General features: G+C 40.0%; 1 protein-coding gene across 1 annotated transcript in view; it reads left to right on the top strand.

Moving 5' to 3' along the window:
* The first annotated feature begins 1,843 nt into the window (after positions 1-1,843).
* The window catches only part of LOC140361907 (gamma-aminobutyric acid type B receptor subunit 1-like), a 183,488-nt gene continuing 161,895 nt past the window's right edge, over positions 1,844-23,436 (top strand). Inside the window, exon 1 of the mRNA XM_072447815.1 lies at positions 1,844-2,291. Within this exon, the coding sequence (XP_072303916.1) occupies positions 2,058-2,291 (234 nt within the window). The 5' untranslated portion in view covers positions 1,844-2,057. The remainder of the gene's footprint in view (positions 2,292-23,436) is intronic.

Here is a 23,436-nt window from a genome sequence, read left to right as displayed (position 1 = left end):
AAAACTTTCAAACTCTCAACATAAAGACCCCAATTAGTCAGGTATCGACACATTAGAAGTATCACATTAATAGTAACAGTAATGACAGTACTGCTTTATTCTCACATACAGACACATTTGTACTGCTGTTGGCTCCTCTATCGTTTCACTGTCTTACGGCTCATTAGCGTCTGAGAGCGGGTGTCTGAATGCGGGCTGATTGGGGGGCTGCTTGTGTTGTAAATGCAGATGGAGGGTGGGGGCTGTCCTCCGCGGGAACTCAATGGCAATATAAAGCAACTGCTAACTGGAGAAATAACAGCCACCAATATCCTTAATAATGACACAGACCAATCAAAGCCTTTTGTATTGCACAACAAATTAAGTCTGAGTGATAAAACCAAATCAAATTGTTGTTATTGACGAAGCACAAAGGCTGCAATTATGTTGGTGATATAATGTCCTCTGCAGAGAAGAAAATATTCTCAGTTGAGTCTTATTATGTGTAAACGCAGCAAACCTTGTCATTTAAGGCCTCTACACAGATGTTTGAAAATGCACTGGGTTTTTGTGTAAAAGGCACTGCAAATGGAATATCTTTTTACAACCACAGTAATGGTTAGATATGCATACGAGTTACTATGTTTCCCAAAATGTCCAGGCCTAAAGTGTGTAGTAGTAGTAGTAGTAGTAGTAGTAGTAGTAGTAGTAGTAGTAGTAGTAGTAGTAGTTGTTGTCGTTGCAGTAGTAATCATTTTCCTTGTACATAAAAGTATTTTCACATCTATACTAATAAAGGGATGAATGCTATTCTATATTTACAACAAGGGAGATAGGGAAAAAAGAAAGAAAGGTGAGAGGGGAGGAAATAGTTAGAGTGTATGAAAAAAGAAAGAGAGCAGTAAGGTGAAGAGATGGATGGATAGATAGATAGAAAAGAGATGGAGACAGAAATGGAGAAAGAGATGTACAGTAAAAGGAAGAGGGTAAGAAACATTTGAGGTAGAGGGCGAGGGAGGCAGGGAGAAAGGAAGAGTGTAGAGAGAAGAGGAGATTGATAGAAAGAGAGGGAAAGGAGGGAAATAGATGCAAAGAAGAGAAATAAAGAAAGGGAAAGAGTGTAGTGGTAGAGAGAGAGAGAGATGGCTAGAAAGAAGAGAGACAGAAGAACGACAGAGAGAGAGAGCGTAAGGAGGGAAAGATAAGTAACAAGGTGAAGAGAGAGAGGTAAATAGAAAGAGAGAGGGAAAGGAGAGAAGGGGGAATCGACACGGGGAGGACGGGAAGATAAACGAGCTGCGTTCAGGGATTGCACATTCGGACTGGTTTGTGAAACAGAGCGTCCCTCCTCCTCTTTCTCTTCTCGCTCTCTCCTCTCTCTCTCTCCTCTCTCCTCGCTCCCTCTCTCCCGCTCCCTCTCTCCTCTCTCTCGGCTGCTGCAGTCCGCCACAGCACTCGGCACGGCGCGCTCCTGCCTGCCTGGTTGCCCGCTCACCGACCAGCGCTGCTCCTCGCTCCTCTGCCTCACCGCATTCACCGCAACACACCGACACTTTTCCGCACGCACCGAATCCCCTCCTCCTCCTCCTCTTCCTCTTCCTCCTCTTCCCATCTCTCTTCTCCGTGGATTTATTTTCATGTGCTTGGATTTTTTTGGAGGGCTTTTGGTTGCGTCCCTGCAGCACGGCACAGAGCATGTAGGCGTCTAGATGAAGAAGGAGAAGGCAAGACAGACAGAAGACGCAGATTGGAACGTCTTGAATCTCAGCTAGATTTTCTTGTTTAGAGGAGGAATTTTGATGTTGTTTTGGAAAGTGACATGAGGCAGGCTTAGTTGGAATTTTGGTAGAAGTGTTGGAAAAACGCAAAACTACGGCGTGATTTTGGTACTTGTGCGTAGACTTGTTTTGAAAATCAAAGTTGCTGCATTCTAACAAAGGAGCTACTTTTCTTGGAGTCATGAGACCAGACAATTGATTTTGCGTTGATCCCCCGCGACCTTAAGTCAAGTGGAAGAAAGAGAGGACAATATTTTCAAGTTTTTTACCAATCCATTTGTGGAGGACTATTCCAGGACAATGGCCACTTTCACAACCATTTACCTGACTCTGACCCTGGCTGTGCTTTTGTCCTACCCCCCTCTGGCTCTAGGGAAGAAGAAACTGTATATCGGAGCCCTGTTCCCCATGAGCGGGGGCTGGCCGGGGGGTCAAGCCTGCTTACCCGCTGCCCAAATGGCCCTGGACCTGGTCAACAACCGCAGCGACATCCTGCCAGACTACGAGCTGGAGCTTATATACTACGACAGCCTGGTGAGTGGGACCTGTTTTTAATATGTGTGTTTTTGACAAAGTCTACGGAGGTGTTGGTAACTTCATGCTGACTTTATGACCCAAAGAGACTGCTAAATTGTGTAGTCTTTTGAAATTTAAGTTAGTTATACCTTCACGTTGTCTAATAGATCATACGAATGCAATTGGAACAACTTTTGAATCAAACCTTCTGGTACAAAATGACTTAGTTTTTAATCTTATAATACTGTACGTATTGATTTGTATTTTATCTGACATTTCTACACGTTTTCTAGTTCATAACATCCAATTCACTCGTATCTAGACATCATGCTGTGGAAAAAATTTCAGCAAAAATGTCTATTTGATCGGCAATGCAACCTCTCCAAAGCTTGTATGAACAAGCAATCAATATTTTAGAGAAACATTATTACATCTTTGGAAATATTAACTTTTGTAATGAGTCTATTGTATATCATTTTCACAACCTGGCTTTAAACGTTTTTGAGACTGTATGATGGAGTGAGGACGCGCAGAGCCTAATGAGACATGAACTTTAGATCCACCACATTTGGGCAGAAGCGTCTCTGTTAAAGCAGCAGGAGCCTGGAACTCTTTACCTCCAACACTGAGGGAGTGAAGCACTCTGGGACATTTAAAACTTAACATTAAGGAGTGGCTTAAAGACAATCAGGGGTGTAGTCTTAATTGATCTGTCTGTAAGAATTGTGTAAATTTGTAAATATTTAAATTTGGATTTGGATTGCTGATGAGGTGGTTCCTCTGCTGGTGATTGGTTGTTGTTGTTGTTGTTGTTGTTGTTTTTGTTGTTGTTGTTGTTGTTTGTCTTTTTTCAACTGTATTTTAATGCATGGGCCATTTTACCTGCAAACTCTTAACCTGCTGTCGCTTTGCCCTGTGCAGTATATCTATAGCCAACGTCCCTGTCAAATAAATACATTAGCTACTTCAATACTATCCATATGTTCAATTCATATTATTTTATTATGTTTTCAACTGATTTTATTTATTTTTTTAACAGTTAAAATATCCATATATACATATTCACACATTTCACACTTAACTCTCCATTTATTTTCCCACCCTGCCTTTCCCATGATTGGCGTGATAAAGAGGTTAGAGTCATATGAATAGTGTTAAAGGAATTATGACCCATGACCGCAGCGTATATGTACTTCCTAGTCATACTTGGTGTTGTCTTCCCTACAGTATTGTGGGCGCACTGATAGTGCCCAGACCATGTATTTATAGGATCGAAATGGTCCTTTTGAATAACCACAAAAGCCACAGTTCAGTCTCTCATTGTGGAAGGATACAATGATATGCAGCATCCTCATTTATTAAAAATACATGAGCTACATACGTTGTAAAATTGTTTGCTCTTAATAGGGGAAAAAAAGAAAGAAAAGATCTTCAATAATTTACTCAAACATTTTATTTGTATGCCCAGTTCTAGGATGTACATAATTTTAAAATACAAATTTGTTATGTTTCAATTATGATATTTAACAACCAATTAACTTCCCTCCATTGTTTTCTTTTTTCTTTTTACTTGGAGTTGTTGAAATATTATTTAATGCTAGATTCTGAATGGTTCAATATTATGCTAAATCCACTGAACGTTCTTGACATTGTAAAGTTCAAAGCTCAGAAAGAACATTTAATAATAACTACAGTATACTTTTATTATCCAACGAAGCATGAACAAAGACAGTGTTCATATTGAAGAAATAGTTTATGAAGAATGATTCAAGCGTAGTTATTTATATCCTAACTCCTAACCCTATTCCCTTGCAGCCCCAAGAATTTTCCCATAAAGAGTACATTACGGGAAAAAAGCTGTGCTTTTTGACAAAATGAGACAACTGCATGCTGTCAGTGGCTAATAAATATATATTTTATTTCTCATCAACCAGAAAGTAAGAGTTTTGGGTGGTCTGCCCGAGGGTCAATTCACTGTCTGTGAAAAGCTGTGCTCAAGCCCTAAACAAGTGCATGTGGATATTAGCAATGTGCCAATGGGTTTGTTCATTAGGAATTGAGTCTTTCTTCATGCTTTATTAAGGCTAATTAAGGTGTCGTTAATTATAAAGTGGAAACCATTGTTTTTAGCCTTTTTCAAACTGTTTCACTTCAGTTGCATGTGCACCTGTTGCTAAATATACATCATTTAATACGGGGCCGCCATAGCTCCAAAAGCACCAAGTCTCCACATGTATTTTAAAAGCATGAATAATAAAGACAAACATGAAATATATAATACCTTATATTGACATAGAACTCCCCCATCTAAGGAAGTACCTCACCTCCAGCTCAGAAGATGCACTTATATAATACATGTGCTATTTCCATATATAAACATGCACCAAATGATTCCAAAGCTACAGTGTCTCCCTGTGGCAAGTGTGGCTGTTAGAGCGTGGCCATCGATTTCATAGCTTCAGACCATAATTAAGAATGCGCACCATGTTAGCTGGAGCTTCGTTAGCGTAATTGGCAGTCCTGCGTGAGTTGTATATGTTGTAAAGCATAGCGGGGACGGTAAATGGGTCGCGGCCCCAGAGAGAGATTGCGCTTTACACTGTGCGGGGAAGTAGAGGAGCGCACAGTGGAACTAAACGCTCACATTGCTCAGACCAGAAACTTTCCCCAGGAGTTTGAGGGTGAAGCGAATACAACCCAGAGCAAAGCAGTAGAAAGTAAGATGTAAACTATGTAAATATTGTTAATTATTTCCCTTTGCTCCATATAAGTTTCAAAATCTGGCCCTCAATGACAATAGTCTGGACACCCCTGACATAGCAGATCATAAGCAGAGAGAAAGTAAATAATGAACGCCTGTGACTTGGATATTATAATAGGATTTCTTCTGTGAACGCTTTGTCCAGTTTTCAAATTTTCAATATGGTGTCTTCCCCGGATGAGGCAATATAATGCAGAGTGCACCGTTGTCACAAAAGTTAAGTGTTCTTCATTCACGGAACACATTTGACTCAAAACATTATATTATCCATAAGTTTTAGAATTACCCAAAAGTAAAGGAAAGCTTTTCAAAATCCCACTCAGATTTGCAACAAAGAAATGCTAAATACATTTCTAGTTTCATCCTCCTATATTATTTATTAGCAATATTTCTCACATAAATAGCTTTTTGTATTTTCCTCGTGCCTATATTCTGAGCATTTCTGCCGTCAAATTGCGTTTACTACAACTGGATGCTCACATCATCTCAGAGGAAGCTCTGGTTTATTTCCCTAGAGGCTGCTGCTAACACCAATCATGAAGAGGGAACACCACTACCGCACTATGGTCAGAGTCTGTGACAATGACCATATGAACCATATTTCATATTGGTTCCATCAAAAGTGCCATCCTCTCTTTTGTTTGTTTTTTCCTGTTTTCTATTGTGCTGGAAGAGTTAAGCGTTGCACTGTTGAACAAAAGGCCACTGCAGCGCTGCTAAAGCTGCTTCATAACATGAGAATTAGTGAGCGCTTGACCTTTGTGAAAATCCTCCATCCACCTGGTGGCATACCCTCATTGTGATTAGAATATTTATTTAATACTTAGTTTTAGCATGTTTCCGCACAATATCATTCATAACTCCATTTGAATTTCACTTTCTGTTCCCATTTTTCACATTACAAACTGTTCCAATGTTCCCTAAAGCTAGATTGTTCTTCACATCACCTGGAAATGGTAATGATATTTTTAGTATATACACAGTGTTGTTAAAAAGTATTTGCTCCTTCCTGATTTTGTATTTTCTTTGCATGTTTCTCACACTTAAATGTTTCAGATCATCAAATGAATTTAAATATTAGTCAAAGGCAACACGAGTAAACAATTTTTATTACAAAGGGAAACCAAATCCAAACCCACATTGCCCTGTATGAATAAGTGTTTCCCTTCTGTTAAAAAATGACTTAACTGTGGTTGATGACACCAAAGTTACATTTATCATTAGCCAAACCTGTTCTCAACTAAGAAATCACTTAAACAGGATCTGCCTGACAAAGAAGACAAAACGATCCTCAAACGCTAGACATCATGCTGAGGTCCAAAGAAATTCAAGGACAAATGAGAAAGAAAGTAATTGAGATTTAGCTGTCTGGGAAAGGTTTTAAAGGCCTTCAAACGCTTTGGGACTCTAATGAACCACAGTGAGAGCCATTATCCACCAATGGAGAAAACACGGAACTAGGGATGTGTACCGCTCCGCAGGATCCGGACTTGTAAAAACGTTTCGGTTCAGGTCCAAAAAAAAACGAAACCCTGGTGATTCGGTTCTGGACTCATTAAAAATCTACCACTCACATTCTATATCCTTTACGTGCTAGAATCTAAACCATCCTAAACTTTCCATAGAGCGCGAAATTCGCGCTAGAAAAGACGTAAACACTGACATCGCTGTCAATGGTGCACCCGGAGCATCAGCGACGCACGCGTCTTCCCCGCGGCAGAAGTTGAAGCCGGCGCAATGAGTTTAAAGACGCGAGAGACCGAAGTTGTCACTTTATTTCTTGAACAGAGTTGGTTATTGTTGGCTGTAACCATGGCGATGGAACAGGAACATCAAAAACCACCTCGTCTCCTGAGCCCGCTCTTAGCTCCGCCCCAGAGACCGCGCACGCGCACTAGAGACTAGGGTCGCTACAATATGAATAAAATAACTGTTATGTTGTGGTGTAGCATTTATTTAGGTGGGTTAATGTGGAATATACATATTCATACATCTAAGTAAATACTAAGTAAAAGTAATATTGTTTAATTGCTGGATTCATTAATTGGAGCTTATATTTTGTAATAGTATTTGTATTCTGCAGTCATTAAATATGGTCTTGTGTTTAATGCTGTTAATATGATGTATTGTGTGTAGTGTAAAATATTTTCATATTCTATTTTTGATACTGCTAAGTTGATTGATTTATAGTGGTTCTAGTTGACTGTTATGCTAGTTTTTGAAGGTTTTTACATGACTTTGATGCCAATGGATCTGCAAAAATAAAGAGTGGAAATGTATCTAAAGGCATTAAACTTCAAGTGTGGGGGTCTGCCCAGTCAAACCAGTAATACACTTGACAAACATAGTATCAGCTGAAACAGCTGCCCCAATACCAATACTTAACTTGCTCTTGTTCGGAAGTTGTTCCTCAAGTAAAACACATGAATGTGTGTTAGCTAGTAGCTTGTGATTTGTAAGTTGTAACTTCTGTTAATAAACAGTGAATAAACCAGATAAATTGAGTTTATTTCACTCTGCAGTTAAGCCTTGTGTTTGATAGTCGTCCTTGTTCATGTGTCTTCAACTTAATTTAGCCAAGCAGCTTGTGTTATGCTGTTATAATATTATGCAAAAATGGCATGAGTTCAGCCGGACTCATTAGGTCCGGACCTGAACCTAAACCTCTGGATTCGAATCCAGACTTGAACCTGAGCGTGGGTTTAGGTGTGCATCCCTACACGGAACAGTGATGAACTTTACCAGGAGTGGCAGGCCGGCCAACAGGACCCCAAGAGCACAGCAACGACTCATCCAAGAGATCACAAAAGACCCCACAACAACATCCAAAGAACTACAGGCCTCACATGCCTCAGGTCAGTGTCAATGACTCCATAAGAAAGACGCTGGGCTAAAAGGGGTTCCATGACCAAAACCACTGCTGAGCAAAAAGAACATTAAGGCTCGTCTCAAATTTGCCTTCTTGATGAGCCCCAAGACTTTTGGGAAAATACTCTGTGGAGTGATGAGACAAACGTTGAACATTTATGAAGGTGTGTGTCCCATTACATGTGGCATAAAAGCAACAGGGCATTTCAGAAAAAGAACATACAACAGTAACATGGTGGTGGTGGTGTGATGGTCTCAGGCTGTTTGCAGCTTCAGGACTTGGAAGACTTGTCATAAATGGAACCATTAATTCTGCTCTCTACCAAGAAATCCTGAAGGAGAATGTCTGTTGTCTATTTGTGACCTCAAGCAGGACAATGATCCTCACCACACCAGCAAATCCACCTCTGAAGACTGAGGAACAACATAATGAAGACTTCAGAGTGGCCTAGTCAAAGTCAAAGTCCTGACCTGAATCCTTCCAATGTGGCTGAATTACAACAATTCTGCAAACATAAGTTGGCCAAAAGTCTCCCACATGGCAGTAATTTGACAGCACGATTGCAGAATGGTTAGCACTCTCGCCTCACAGCAAGAAGGTCGCAGGTTCAACTCGGGCCTGTTTCATGTAAAGAATTGCATGTCGTATACACTAATTTACACTAAAACTTTTTGTTAGGGCTTAAAATCATTATAAAGTAACATAAGACTTTGATTTCTCATAATGGGGAAATTTAAGTACAAGAACACAACTAAAATGTAACCATTTAAATGACACATATTGCAGTATTTGTGTTCTTATTGGCCGTTAAACATGTTCTTGAGTACTTTTACTTTAGTATCTCCTGTTTTAGTACTTAAAACAATGTTCTGATAAGTCAGGCTTTCCCTCAGCAGCATTTGGTGTTAGCACTCGATTTACTGCGAACTACCTTAGGGAAATAAACAAAAGTGAACATGCTAATACAAGCACAGAGTAGTATTTGACGGCAGACATGAGAAGGAGCAGAGAAGACAACTTGTGAACACAATTAATGGTGAGTTTGATGAGGGAAAAATTCTGTAACAGCTTTAAAAACACAAATAAGTAAATTTAGCATAATATTTTCCCTTCAGAAAAAACAGAGTAAACATATAAGTGACATATGTACTGTACAGAATATGGACAACAATAAATGTATTTTAGCCTCATGCTAATTTGTCATTTCAAATGTTTCACTCCTTAATATTGTCAGTAGAAGGGCATCAGACATCTAATGGAGTAAGAAAGGCATTTTTATATGATATACAAAGTGTACGACAAATAAAACAAATGTCCAGATAATCAAAAACCTTTCATCTTTAGAATAAATGTCATCTGTTTCCTGTCATTTCAAATTGTTGAGAAGTTTCCCTGATTAGCCTAGATACTGCAATGTATTGTTTGACTAATCCAAAAGAAAAGATACATTTTTAAAGTTGTATTGCCGTGTTTCTGCCAGGATGTGGATGTCGCCTGTCCATTTGATAAAGCTCACCTTCTCTGTCATGTGTCTGCGTCATTTGTTCTGAGCGGATCCCTTCAGTGTGCATAATGCATTAGGAACAGACAGAAGGAGGTTACCATGATGTGATAACCTTGAAGACAATGTCACTGGAGAATTTCACTCAATCATATCGTTCACAATATAGCATAGGCAACAAAGCAACAGACATGATTGAGGGGGGAAAAAACAGCAGCAAATCAAATGCTACTGATTACGGAGTCATTTACATATGATTCTGCAGAGATTTTATGCCTGATTAAAAAGATCCATTCTTAGGACTTGTTCTAAGACTCTGGTTGTGTCTGGAAATTAAAACAAATTAAGCACATTGCAGGCTGAGAAGAGAAACCTGCTCTGACCGCCCCAAGCACAACCAATCGGAACACTGTTTTCAGCTCTTACTTCTTGCTTATGTACCGCCGTACACTACCGGTATTTACGTATCTGCACCAAGAGGAAGAGAGGCACCAACACTGCAGCGCTACATACTATTCATTGACTGCACATAATGAAGCAATAGTGTCAACTTTGGAATGGAAACAGGAATAAAAAAAAGACCTTTTGGACTGCGAGTGTCTAATGTATAAATTAAAAATGCTTCACATATCAAACTCAGACGTTCTCTCTTGTGACCCTTCCAGGCAGCACGAGCTGATTGACTCAGAACTCTGTACTAGATGGCTTTTACTTTCGTCCATATACATTCTGTAGCCTGAATAATGCATAGAGCCTTTCATGATATACCTCAATGAAACATGGGGACAGAAAACATGCCTACAGCTACAGAATAAACTCCTCACAGCAGACAGTTGGACTTGTGAGACTGAAGCTTGCACCGTTATTGATATCATTAATTAAGCTTGCATCCACTCCATTATGCGACGGCCCTCCCGCTGGTCCACTGCACGGGCCTCCTGCGGGAACTAAATGGCACCGGGGCTACGCTAAAATGGCAGCAGCAACACCTGTGCCACAGATCTGAGTCCGCAGAACATCACCATAATGAATGAAGGATTTATGGGGCCTTTCAGCCTGGTTACATCATCCTGCAATATTTCCATCAAGATGTAGAAAAAAATGACAGCGCACCTTAATGGAAGTACGTAATCAGCAGAGAGGAAAATGCGGTGTATCGGTGCAAAAGAGGTCAAACAGAGGACATTATGTGGAGTGAACCGGAGAACAGGGCAGTAATGGTGGTGACAGCGGTTCAGCGTGAGAGGGTAATATATGAAACTGTTACTGCGTACTGTGATCTGCTCAAGAGACTTTGTATGTGGAGACGGATGGAGCGACTGAGAGACGAATCAACAAAGCATGAAAGTATGAAAACATTTTTGTACGAGTGCTGACTTCACACGATGCACTGTTGAAATAGTTGTTTTTATTGTCCTGCTACTTACTATCAGTGTATGATGTGACTCGATTGACGTTCCCATAGGGTGGTGTGTGACAAGAAGAAGTCGCGGACACTGTTCTGTACTTTTCGAAGGTGTTTAATACAGATAACAGCGTCAGATAACAGGACAGCAGAAAACAGCGCCCGGGTCTCTAGATGATCAGAAGACCCAGTCTCTGGGCGTACCTCGCCTTTTATATGTCTACTAACACAAAGACCTATAAACAATATCTGACAGGCATGAGCCCATCCATGTACCAACGGTTTAGCCAATAAGAGAACAAGATGTAAAGAATATCCATATTTGGGTAGAATGAGGGAAAAAGTTACAAAGATGAGCTCATACGTATGTACAGATGTTAAAACATATATTTCCTTTCTCGCCTTATCGCTTCGCCTGTTGCTTGTCCTAGGCATAAATTAACACGGCGCCGCTGCCATCCTTACAGACTGTAGAATAGATAAACAAACCAAGGGGGATACAGAGAACAAATGTACAGGTCAGATACTTCATGTACTTAGCAGGTAAATACTGCAATGGGATTACTGAAGGATGATGTCATAACTCTGTGTCCAATGAAATTCGTTCTTATTCACTATAATAGCTTGTTATATTCTGCCCTGGCGCTTTGTACAATGTTCTTCCATAACATTGTGTTGTACTTCATCTAGCAATGTTTTATAGACATTAATTATTATATTATATTAAGTAATATTATTATATTCTATATTATAATTATATTATTATATATTATATTATTTAAGTATTTAGGACAATAAAAATTGTCCTAGATACATTTTTTAGGGATGTCCCGATCCGATCACGTGATCGGAAATCGGTCCAAATCACGTCGTTTCAGACTTAATCGAAATCGGATTTTGCGTCCCGATCAGTAATTGGATATACATTTTACTCTTATTAGTGTTACCAGCCTGGCTGGCCCTTTAAGAGAGAGGGGGGCATTGTGGGTAGCTCGGAAGTGTGTTGGTGTTTTTCGTTGTGTTTTCGGGGCGCGCGTGTGTCTGCTGCTGCCGGTCCGTAGGCTCTCTGTCTAGTTCATGTAACTAAATAGAATGTTGTTGCAAACGAGTCATATGCCTGCTCAGCCTCTGTACTACGGTGAGGCGATTACTGGGCAGGGGAAGAATGTAACATTAATTCCAAAGACATGCATGTGTTAGGTAAAATTTGGAAACTAAATTGGCCCTATGGACAGGTGTTGAAAATTAGCATCTTCTGCTATAACAATTAAAACATTGCATCTGGTTCGACCAATGCTATGTCCATATTAAATAAATAAAATTAAATAAATAAAATTGATCAGCTCTATACATTTCAAGCTTATTATTAGACAGGAAAACCGCAGAAGTCTCTCACCTCCGTATAACGCATGAATGGATCACGACATTTTACACTTTGCTTATTTGTGCACTATTATTTCTTATTCAAGCTACCGCAAAGAAAGGTGCGCTGTTAAAGTGTTAAGAAATGAAATAAAAACTGGGGACAAGCTGTTTATGTTGCATTTGAGCATTTTAAAAATATGTTACAAAAGTATCGGATCTGGACTCGGTATCGGCAGATACCCAAAATCAGACGACTCGGAATTGGATCAGGGCCAAAAATAAACCTGATCGGGACATCCCTACTTTGTTTTTTTCCCGGGAGGCCAAACATTTTGCCTGTTTTTCTCTAATTTGGCACATTTTTGTGCCACTTCCTGGTTTGACGTGGCCAGCAAATATGACATAGGTAGAGGTAATTTCACAGCTGTTACTTAGCAACCAGATTGTAAATAAGGTCCATACACCTGACAACACCTTTATTTTGTTAAATGACTGTGTAAAAGTTGTGTGCGAATCTTCTCTGTATTTTTGATAGAATGGCGCCTTTTGATGACATCACAGAGGTGGAGCTATTCTGTTATAGAATTCAGCATTACGTCCTGTAATTTTCAACTACTTTTTCTCAAATTTCCTTCACAAACTATGATAAATACTTACCACAGGGACAATCTCACCAAACAACTTCATCATTTGAAAACCTGTCTTTGGACTTTAAGCTTAAGTCACTATCACTGCAGTGGACCCTAAATTATTACACTTAAATCTTGATATCTGATGTTCTAACCGCCAAAATAAGACATATGTATTCATGCCTTTCTAACTAGTTCCTAGCTCAGACCTTTTGGCATTCACATCCAGACATGTGCACATTTGGAACAGCTTTATCATACACTGAAGTAGCAACAATTGTTTAATCATGGCTAGTCAATATAAAAAAATAACTGAAGCCATATTCCGGAAGCGTTATCTGGACAGCAACATGATTCCGTGTCTGATTTTCATGAATAATACACTTTATTCATAAATATTCTCTATGTAGAAGCTTTCAGTTACCATATTTCGACCTTTATTATTTATTATCCAATCAACACATATGTCTGCTATGGCCACAGTGCACACTTTCAACATATCCAGGGGCATTCATATTAGAGAGAAGGCTAAAATATCAACTGTCGATGTCAAAACTTTGTCCTCAAAAATACACAATATTTAGTTTGATTTCATGTTTTCTTTTAAATCGTGGCATGCACAATACATTATTTTTAAGTGAAATAATAACGGACCCAAACACGTAGTCAGACTTTTATTTTAATGTTTTATTACTTGATTGACTCTGCTGAAGCGTGTCAGAATGTCTGTGTTGGAATCCAAACTATTGGCTTGTTTCCAGTAGATTTACTCACACCAACAGATAAATGACAGACAATAAATGAGATCGGAAACCTCCAACATATTCACCTCACATACCCTGGCAGTAAAGCATGTGAGGGGCCCCGCTCTGCTCCTGTCTGCTCCTGTCTGCTCCTGTCTGCTCCTCCTAACGCATGTCACTGAAACATAAACACGGTGCAGAGGTGCTTGTTATGAGGTTAAACAGATGCTTTCGTGGGCTAGTTAGCGATTAGCATGAGCTGTAATCAGTGCTTTGATAAGGCTGACTTTTGAAGGCAGAACGGCATATTACGAGACACACAGGCGTGGCGCGGGGACAGCAGCTGTCAGGCCCTCACAAACATGTCTAATGGAAGACGCAAGGAGGACTGAGGCTTTATTGCATCAGAACCAGGCTTTATACAGAGAAATGTGTCAAGCGCTGCACATCATTACAGAGTACATCATGTATTTATGGTTGCTTTCATTCTTGTCCTGGTTCAATGCCATTTCAAGCCTGATAGAGACTGGGTTTGCTCCTTTTCTAGTCCTGGTTTAGTCCTGGTCAAGCTCATGTTTTCTTTGGGTTTAGACACCAGTTTGTTTGCCTGGTCCGCCAAGACTACATGTTTTCTATTCTTACAGCCATTTTTTTTATGAAGGAGTAAACTACAATAGAAAGTAATGGGCAACTACACTGCAATCATCACATTCTCCAGAAATAATGCCACAAATGATCCCATCTGACACACAACAATAGATGTCGGCGTCAGGAAAGATGACTCACCTGGCCTTTGTATTCTCCCGTAGTCTGTGGTTGTTTCATTTGGTCTGACAATTTCTTTTGCCCAAACACGAATCATTGTGAGGATTTAAGTTGTTGACTGAAGCACCTGTAGCTAATTTGGGACCAGGCTGAACACACACATGCTGGCACCACACAAAATGTAGACTAGTGCTGTCAGTGTGTAAATCCTTCTACTGTTAATATATAAGAATTCAAAATGATCATTTCAAGTAACCTGTGAACTGCTGCAGCAATACGTTAGTGGCATCTACTCGAGTCGTGCCGTGTTTTTCTAGGAGTTGCTGTTTAATTTTCCACCTCACGAAGCTTCACTCAAGCACTGAATCCCCAGACGACCAACTGAGACAATACTTTACAAAGACGTGTAGTTCTCAGCCGTATCCTATTGCCAATTCCGTTGATAGCGCTTTACAGGCAAGTCCAAACCAATCGGACAGACAGATGGTCCATTCTTGTCAAAACAAACGTGTTCCTAAATTTACTTGCAAAAAACATGCAGTATTACACTTCACCAAATGTATTATAGTCAATGAAAAGATCATTAAGCCACAAGATTTAAGTGGATTATGCTTTGGTCCAGTTTGCAAAAGTGACTATAGATGACGGCGCTTGTAGGGTGCATCCAAGTGTGGTCACTATCTATCAGAGGCTTTTAGAACTAGTTTGGTGCAGCTCTTGTGGAATGTTCCCGGTCTGCTGTAGTTGGGATCTACCTAGTTTAGTCCTGGATTAGACAAGTTTAGTCCACATTTAGACGTCCAGTCCTTGTCTTGACACGGTTTCATACCTGCAACCTAGTCGCTTTTCAATGAAAATTGCAGTTTTGCTCTCAAAATAGGTAATTCACGTGGAACTTACACTAGTGTGGTGTGCATGTCTGCAGGAGCCATGGAAATATAGATCCATGGAAGGAGCCAAAAGGGGAGCGGAAGACTCACATTGCTAGGTTAAATGTGAACAAACGAGGAAGAAAAAGCGAGGACAAAAGCATTGACCAAACGTTCAGAGGTCTGGGACTTGTGGTCGTTGGACGAACAGCACTCCACGTGCTTCAAATGCGCTCTAATACAAAGGGGCTTGTGCATAATTACATCGTCATTGGCGTTCGAGCCATAGAAGTTGAGCCTGACTTGCCCTGAAGCCTGACAGAATTCCACCCGAACCTGACCAGTAAAGTATACTTTGACTGACATCTTTAAATGGTCCGAACCTGTTCACAGCCAGACATAGTTGAAATGCGTACGCAGCAAACGGCATGCGACGGCACAAGCCAACAGCACACGCCAACAGCACACGCCAACAGCACACGCCAACAACACTCGTGTGCGTACACAAACGACACACATGCGCAGCAAACAACCGCACACGAACGGCACATGCACAGCCAGCTCCTTTGCCTTTAGTCAAGAATGGCAGGACTGCTATATTTACGGATTGGGTTCATTTAGGCCACTGTGTAGACCCAACCTTCGCACTGGCACCAAAATGTGGTCAGGGTTTTTCAATTCTGTCCATATCCATTTCGAAGCGCAGGATGAAACGTGTCAAAATTACAACAGTGCAAATCAATACATATTTATTTAAGTCCCCTTTGAGTTTCGATTCTTAAATAATTACATTTTTGCATAACAGCTCCAACAGAATACAACTTTTTCATACTGTCAATTTGTAAGTAAATTTATTTTTGCAACTTTAAACTTACAAATACAACCAGGTTGACCAAAGTGCAAAAATGATTAAACAAAATGAAACAGTTGGCACCAATAGTTCATAGACTGGAGTTTGCCCCTGTGTAAATAAGTGCACAATGTAATGGTAGACATTTTCAAATTCAAATACATCTCAAGGCTACAATTACTTTTTTCTCTTTATTTGAGTTTAGAAATTGCAAATAAATAATTCCAGCAACAAAACATACTTATCCACTTACTAGCGGCGTGGCTGCTATGTTGCAGTGCACCGCCAGAGTGCACCGGCGGGCGGCAGTGTCATATACAGTATATTCAAATTCTCGTTCCCGCCCCTCTTACTTGTCCTTTGTTCTGAAACTTTTGGCTGACTCGCTGTTCGTTGGTGACTGGGCCAGCACACGGCACACAGTGTATATCACGGCACACAGTGTATATCTACTAGGCTCAAAGAAGTTTGTGAGCCCCACTGGTGATGGCTGTGGGGCTCATACTGTCTTCACACTACAGGCCCAGCAGTGGTTTGTTGTGTGGTTTATGGTTCGATAGCAGCACTTTATCTGACAATGGAGTCGTCAGGCCGCCAGCAGTGCTAGATGAACGCCAGAGCAGTGTAATGATTACTGAAGTTGTAACATTAATAATAAAACAATGGTTGTTTTACAGAGAAGTAAAATGATAATCTTTTATCTTCTGGAATGCATTTCTATAACCCTATATAGAGACTTGTGCCGTTATAATGTATGCTGTATGCTCTTACAGATACTCATGGGCAATTAAAAATTATAATCTTATTTTTAATTGGCAAAAAATATTGCTGCAGAAATGCGCATTGGCACTAAAACTGGTAACATTTTCAGCACAGTTAACCACAGTTATCACCTTTTTCATTGGTCCTGAGTTTGCATGTCTGTGTTTTGTCCTAATTCAGACCTGATTCAGACCTGGTTTAATCCTGGTTTAATCCTGGTTTAGCCCTGGTTTGGGCCTGGTTTAATCCTGGTTTAATCCTGGTTTAATCCTGGTTTAATCTTGAATCAGCCTGGGTTCATCCCTGGTTTAGCCCTGGTTTGGGCCTGGTTTAATCCTGGTTTAGGCCTGTTTTAATCCTGTTTTAATCCTGGTTTAAACCTGGTTTAACACTGGTTTAATCATGGTTTAGCACTAGTTTAGCCCTGGTTTAATCCTGGTTTAGCACTAGTTTAGTCCTGGTTTAATCCTGGTTTAACCCGGGTTTAGTCCTGGTTTATCCCTGGTTTAATCCTGGTTTAGCCCTGGTTTAATCCTGGTTTAGCCCTGGTTGAATACTGGTTTAGCCCTGGATCAATCCTTGTTTAGCCCTGGTTTAGCCCTGGTTTGATAGTGGTTTAGCCCCGATTTAATCCTGGTTTAGCCCTGGTTTAATCCTGGTTTAGCCCTGGTTTAGCCCTGGTTTAGTCCTGGTTTAGCCCTGGTTTAGCCCTGGTTTAGCCCTGGTTTAGTCCTGGTTTAGCCCTGGTTTAGCCCTGGTTTAGTCCTGGTTTAGCCCTAGTTTAGCCCTGGTTTAGCCCTGGTTTAGTGTGGGCAGTTCTGGTTCTGCAGTGGTGAAACAAGGACAGCTGATGCCGACTGGGAGAGAAGACTCTTCCTCCTTTACTACGTCTATCCTGCTCTCTGCTCATAACACCTTGCTGGGAGGCTATTGCTCCAACAGGAATCATTATTGCAGCATAATGTGGCTCTTCAAAAACAAATGATTTCTGTGAGCTGTTGCATCATTCGGCTTTAATAACTGTGCTCCAGATTGTCCATTCTGAGCACAATGTCACATATTCAGATAAAGGAAAATGATATCTACTATTCAAGGATGTCTCTCCACCATACACTCTAACTTAGATGTAATGAAAACATAACTCTAGGTTTAAGAGAACAACACAAACTTCCACACACCAGCTAATATTTAATAGAGATGGTAACAGCAAATAAAAATGTAACACTCTTCAAATTAAATTAAAGCTAATTTTGGACTGATTAAGGACAAATCTACCTTCTTTAACGCCTTGTTCCCCCAGACTGGTTTGCTAAGGAGCGATTTGAAACCGTTTTTTTAATAGCGTAGTGCATTTCCAGTCTCAGGGCCTGGCTGATGTCATCCAAACATGACAAATGTTTTCTAATGAATACATTCTAATTTGTACCTTGATTACACTTCTTAATCATGATGTTTAGTAACAAACTACTTGCACTTTATGGTCAGATTTTTCTGCATTCACTTGACTTTTCAGTGTTTTGAATGTCTATGTAATGTTGGCCGATGTTAGATGCTTTATGCACTGGCAATACAATACGTTGGGTCTTTTTACTCTTTAAATCTCCTTTTTGTCACCTTGTTTTTACCTGATTCTGCGTTCTCTCTCCAATCATCGAAAAGCTAAAAGCAAGCCAGACCTCGCACTTAAAGGCGCCGATATGGTGTAACAAACACTTTTGGACCATACCAATCTGCCCCAAAGCATCCAGTGGAAACATAGAGATACTTAATAGGTCTGAGAGCTTTTCAGCACGGCTCTTTTACTTGTCTTAGTCAACCACAGACCAAATATTATGCAGCCCCAGCGCTCATTTCAACATGTACAGATATTCTTGCACATATAGTTATCTCATTGTGGTCAGTGTCACTGTCACACGCCGTCTAAGATATTAATAGCTCCAGACTCTTCACCCAGCATCATTTACATATCCTTATTTGCCTGACAAAACCTCTCAGATATTCTTTTTGAAGTGCGGATTATCATTTTTTTTTCCTTAAAGCGCGCCTCCTCTCACCTGAAACACGGCAACCCCCAAAAAAAACATCCCATCCGCCCCAACAGTTCCGCACTGGCCCTGCGTTATCTGCATCGGATCCCCACTTCAAACGCACGAGGAGCAGACGGAGTGGAGAGGGGGCAGGAGCGAGGGGGTGTCACGGTTGGCATGACAACAGTAACCACGGCGACGACGGCAGTTCAAACAAACACAGAGTTGGCAAGGAGAAAGAGGCGAGATCATGCACCTACTATGATTGCACAAACAGGAGCAGATGGGCCGAGATGAGCGGCGGCCATATTGAGCCGTCGGCGCCCAAAAGGAGGAGAAGTTCAGGCCAGGGAGACGCAGATCACGGGCGTGTAGGGTCCGGCAGCTGTGGAGAACGGTGGGCTTACATATGCTGTGCTAGAGCGTTGGTTTCCCCACACTGGCATAGGGAATAGCCAAAAGGAAGAGCTGCAAATGATAAACAAGAGTGGAGTGCAGTTTGGATACGTACAGACTTTGATTCAGGATTAAGAGAGGAATATATAAGTTAAGACACTTTTTGAAAAGGACTTAAAAGCCATAAGTGCGTCTAACAGAAGCATATAGGACACATTTAAGCTAGAAATAAGTGGCTTTTCTTTTCTCATGTAATTCTGTCTGTAAAGTCTAGTCAAATGTGCAAAAAGCTAAGAAAGTATTGTTCAATATCACTGCTTTAAACGTTATACTTATACTTAGCCCTGAACACGTGCAATACTTTACATACTTGACTGACTGAACCATGTGCAATACCGTTATATTCATGTGCAATTACTGTCGTACTCACAAGCAATTAAGGCCATATTCATGTGCATATAACTGATGCAAACAAGAGTGTTTTGTTTACTTGCCATTAGTATTAGTATTATTTAGTCTTATGCTAGCTATTTGTCCTTTACTTCATTTTATTATTATTATTTTATTATTATTTTTTTTATCTTTTTATTTTATTATTTTTATTATTATTTTTCCTCCATTCCCTATTAAGATATGAGAGGAGTTTTGTTAATAAGAGTTTTTTGTTTTGTTTATAAGAGTTTTTCTGTTAAGAGTGTTTTTTTTTCCAAACTTCCTATAAGTTATCTGTCCTTTCCGCCTGTATCTACTGCGTTGTAACAATGACATTTCCCCATGAGTGGACAATAAAGGATCATCTTATCTTATCTTATATTCAAAGTAATATGTAGTAAGTTATAGAAAATAAATAGAGTTATTAGTCCAATAAATGAGATGCACTGCCCCCTTCACACGAGGTCGATTGTCACACTGTTCAATCTTGAAAGAATCCATCTTAACAAACGCTTACAGTAAATGTATAGAACAAAAACGTGTGATCATTTTCAGTGGCATCCGTCTGAAAGTTGATTTGAGGTCTTGAGGTTGAGTTCAGAATGGTTGTTTTTCCGTCTTTTACCCCCGACCGCTCTGCAAAGCCAGCTGCATCAGAGACTGCACGCTGCTTTACAAGGCTTGGACAAGTTGAAAGACATTCAGAAATCTGTTCCGCTTCCATTACAACATTAATAAGGATGTGATCACTACATGGACGGGTTTATTCATTTAGTTTGTGGCATCCAAGTCTTTCACTAACTTTACATGTAAATGATTGAGAAGAATGAAAGTAAGTTTGTCTATGTTTATGGTGATGAACATTTAACAGCCTTTTTCAGAATAGCTACTTTTTCCAATTAGTCCTGGGTTTATTTTTTGTTTGTTTGTTTTTTTGTCAATCTTTTAGCAATATTAAAAAACTCTGATTTGTGGGTCTTGAATGCGGAATACATTGCATTATATTGTTGGGTTGTTGTTACGAATTGTCACCCGTAACTGACATTCCTCGGATAAACATTGCGATTTGATTTTCACCTTATATTGTAACAGCTTGAGTCTGTTCAAAGTGCTATTTTTAAACGTCCAGAAGCATTTGAGAGAAGACTGAATTACGAAACTAACTCAAGAATCCAATGCATTTCAGAAGATGTTTGTAGAGTCTAAACTGCTTTGTTATACAATATGGCAGGATATTTTGTTGTCTTTGCAGCTGGCAGTTTTCTTCCAGTTAAATTGCAGTTTTTACACATCAAATTATTATTTATACATCAAAATATACCTTAATCTTTCATTACAAACTCGATCCGTCACCATTCTTGGCCTTACAGTATCTCACATCCACACAGAAATACAGTCTAATACCATGTTTTCTAGCTACGGTTGCTATAGTAGCATGTAACCTCTATTATAATGGCTGTCCCACTCATCTCCAGTCTTCCACATTTGGCCCCAGAGAACTGTGTGTCATTAAGTCGTGCGGCCCATTCCTCTGCTTCTCTGCTCCGCTCCTGATTAAACCAGGGTCCAGACGCAGCCAAGCACACAGAGCTGAGCGGAGGTCCCAGCTCAGGATGGGCCAGGATGGGCTAGGATGGGCTAGGATGGGCCAGGGGCCGTGGGCGATTGTGGTCGTGGTGGGCTCAGCGGCGTCTGTAGAATCTCATTTGAATTTCGTTGCTGATTTCCCTAGAGTGCCAGAGTTAATCAATGACTCAGCTTGGAAGGTTAGCAGCACCGGATTATCCCTGCCCCGCACTTTACAAACCAATTTATCCAATTGGGGGAGCAAGGAGAGTGTTTTGCCTCTGAGGGGAGGCGGGGCAGTGTGGAGACGGTCTAAAGATTATTTTTAGCATAAAAAAAAAAAAAAGTAATAATTTAAAATAACATATGCATGGAGAAAAACTGTCTACTCACTGATTGTAGATGTGAACGTTTGTATTAGTGTCTAGGGCCTCTGCAGGTGGTAAAAAATATGTATGCTTTGCAGGAAAGACATTTGAATTACTGAAATTGTAGTTTTTTTAATTAAAGGTTGTTTATTGATGTTTATAGACGTTTATAGATGTTTAGAGACGTTTATAGATGTACAGCCCTAGTGGAGGGCTAATCCAGGGCCATAGACTGATGGTCTATACAGAGAATAACACTGAAACCAAACTGAGCCACCAAGCCTTGGCTGAGAAGATGAATGAGACACACCAAAAACATTAGTATTTGGTTTATTAAGGAAGTTTAAAAGTGAAAAAGTTCTGCTTTTGGTCATTTGGGCCAAGGAAGCCTGAGGGCAAAGAAACGTTTGGCCCCCGGGCCATAGTTAGGACATCCCTGGATTAGGGGGAGTTTTCTGAGGATGTACTGTATGTATGGCCCCTAAAGAGAATTAACCTCGCCAGCAAGATTTATTCTCACAATTTTTGTGAGTTACAAACCCTTGTGAAGCTTGTCAGGCTCACGCTGATTTTTTTTGCTGTTTGCACCAGAGGTTTAACAAGCCAATCACATGGAATTTAGCGTCAATCAGCGTGAAGTCTTTTTCTGCCGACGGCCTTCAGCGAGAGACTTTCCACATTGATTCATGGGAAGAATTAAATTCAGAGTGAGACACATATCAATCTGGCATTTGCGAGGTTAGGTTAAGATATATGTTGTTGTAAAATAATAGTAATAAAACTTACAATGAATAAAAGATAATCTGTATATTTTCCTCTCTTGGGGAGTGAGAAGAATAAAGAGGGCTTTGACTCTGAGATGAAGAGACAGTGAGGAGACGGCACACAGAAGACCACAGCACATCTCCAGGCTCCTACTGTTCTTGCTTCTGCCTGTTTTAGACGCTTGTTGCTAGGGAACTGTTCACGTGCGTGTTAGCAAAGCACTGCGGCAGGAAACTCTGCAGGTTAACTGACTCTGACTGAGATGCCCTTTGACCTGTTGGTGGATTCATACAAGAGTTGACATGTTATGAAGGTGATTATTTGTTTTGGTCCTTACATGAGTTAGAATAAGATGTTTTGTATACATTTCCGACATACATTATACATGTTTTATTTTATTAGTCAGTGTTTTATTGATATGGGTGGAGTACGTTTGGATGCACTATGTAAATTCTGATGGAAGATCAGCCTCCTGCTTGTCCCCATAGAGATGGTATTGCTTTGCCCAGAATGTTCCACAGTATGGATATAACATTTAAATACATGTTCCCTTCGGAGATAGGCAGGTGACAGCAGTTATAGGTTAGATCTGTGGAGACATTGCATGTTTTTCTTTAACAATAAACAAAAACGTCTATAAATAAATGCACTATATGTGTTTTAAAAGAAAAGTTACAGTGCAATATTAAAGTAAAATATTGCTCAAGAAGACCTGAAACATTCAAATTTGACGGTGTCGGTATTGGACGAGTAACTCTGTAATACATAATAGATTTCTAGTTACAGTGATAAAAAGTTAATATATATTTTATAACGATATTACTGTCCACAAAATGAAACTGAGTTACTTACACTCCTTACATTTGAGTTGCTTTAGTCAAGCACAAATTGTAGTTTCCCATTTTCATTATCATTTTATAATTCTTGTTGTATTTTCCAGTCATTGTGGAACTGGTTGTCTACTGTATTTGATCAAACTGTCATATGACCTAATACTGTTCATATACTGTATTATTTACACTCTCTTTTCGGACCCTCGCCCACTGTTTAAGAACCACAACTCAAGATCAACTTTTATTTGTACTTTATT

This window comes from Eucyclogobius newberryi, unplaced genomic scaffold, assembly GCF_026437365.1.
Source record: "Eucyclogobius newberryi isolate DKJ021-1_F unplaced genomic scaffold, fEucNew1.0.hap1 SCAF_16, whole genome shotgun sequence".
In the NCBI taxonomy this organism is placed as follows: Eukaryota; Metazoa; Chordata; class Actinopteri; order Gobiiformes; family Gobiidae; genus Eucyclogobius; species Eucyclogobius newberryi.
Note: the sequence above shows the minus strand (reverse complement) of the source record. Positions and strands in the feature narration are given on the sequence as shown.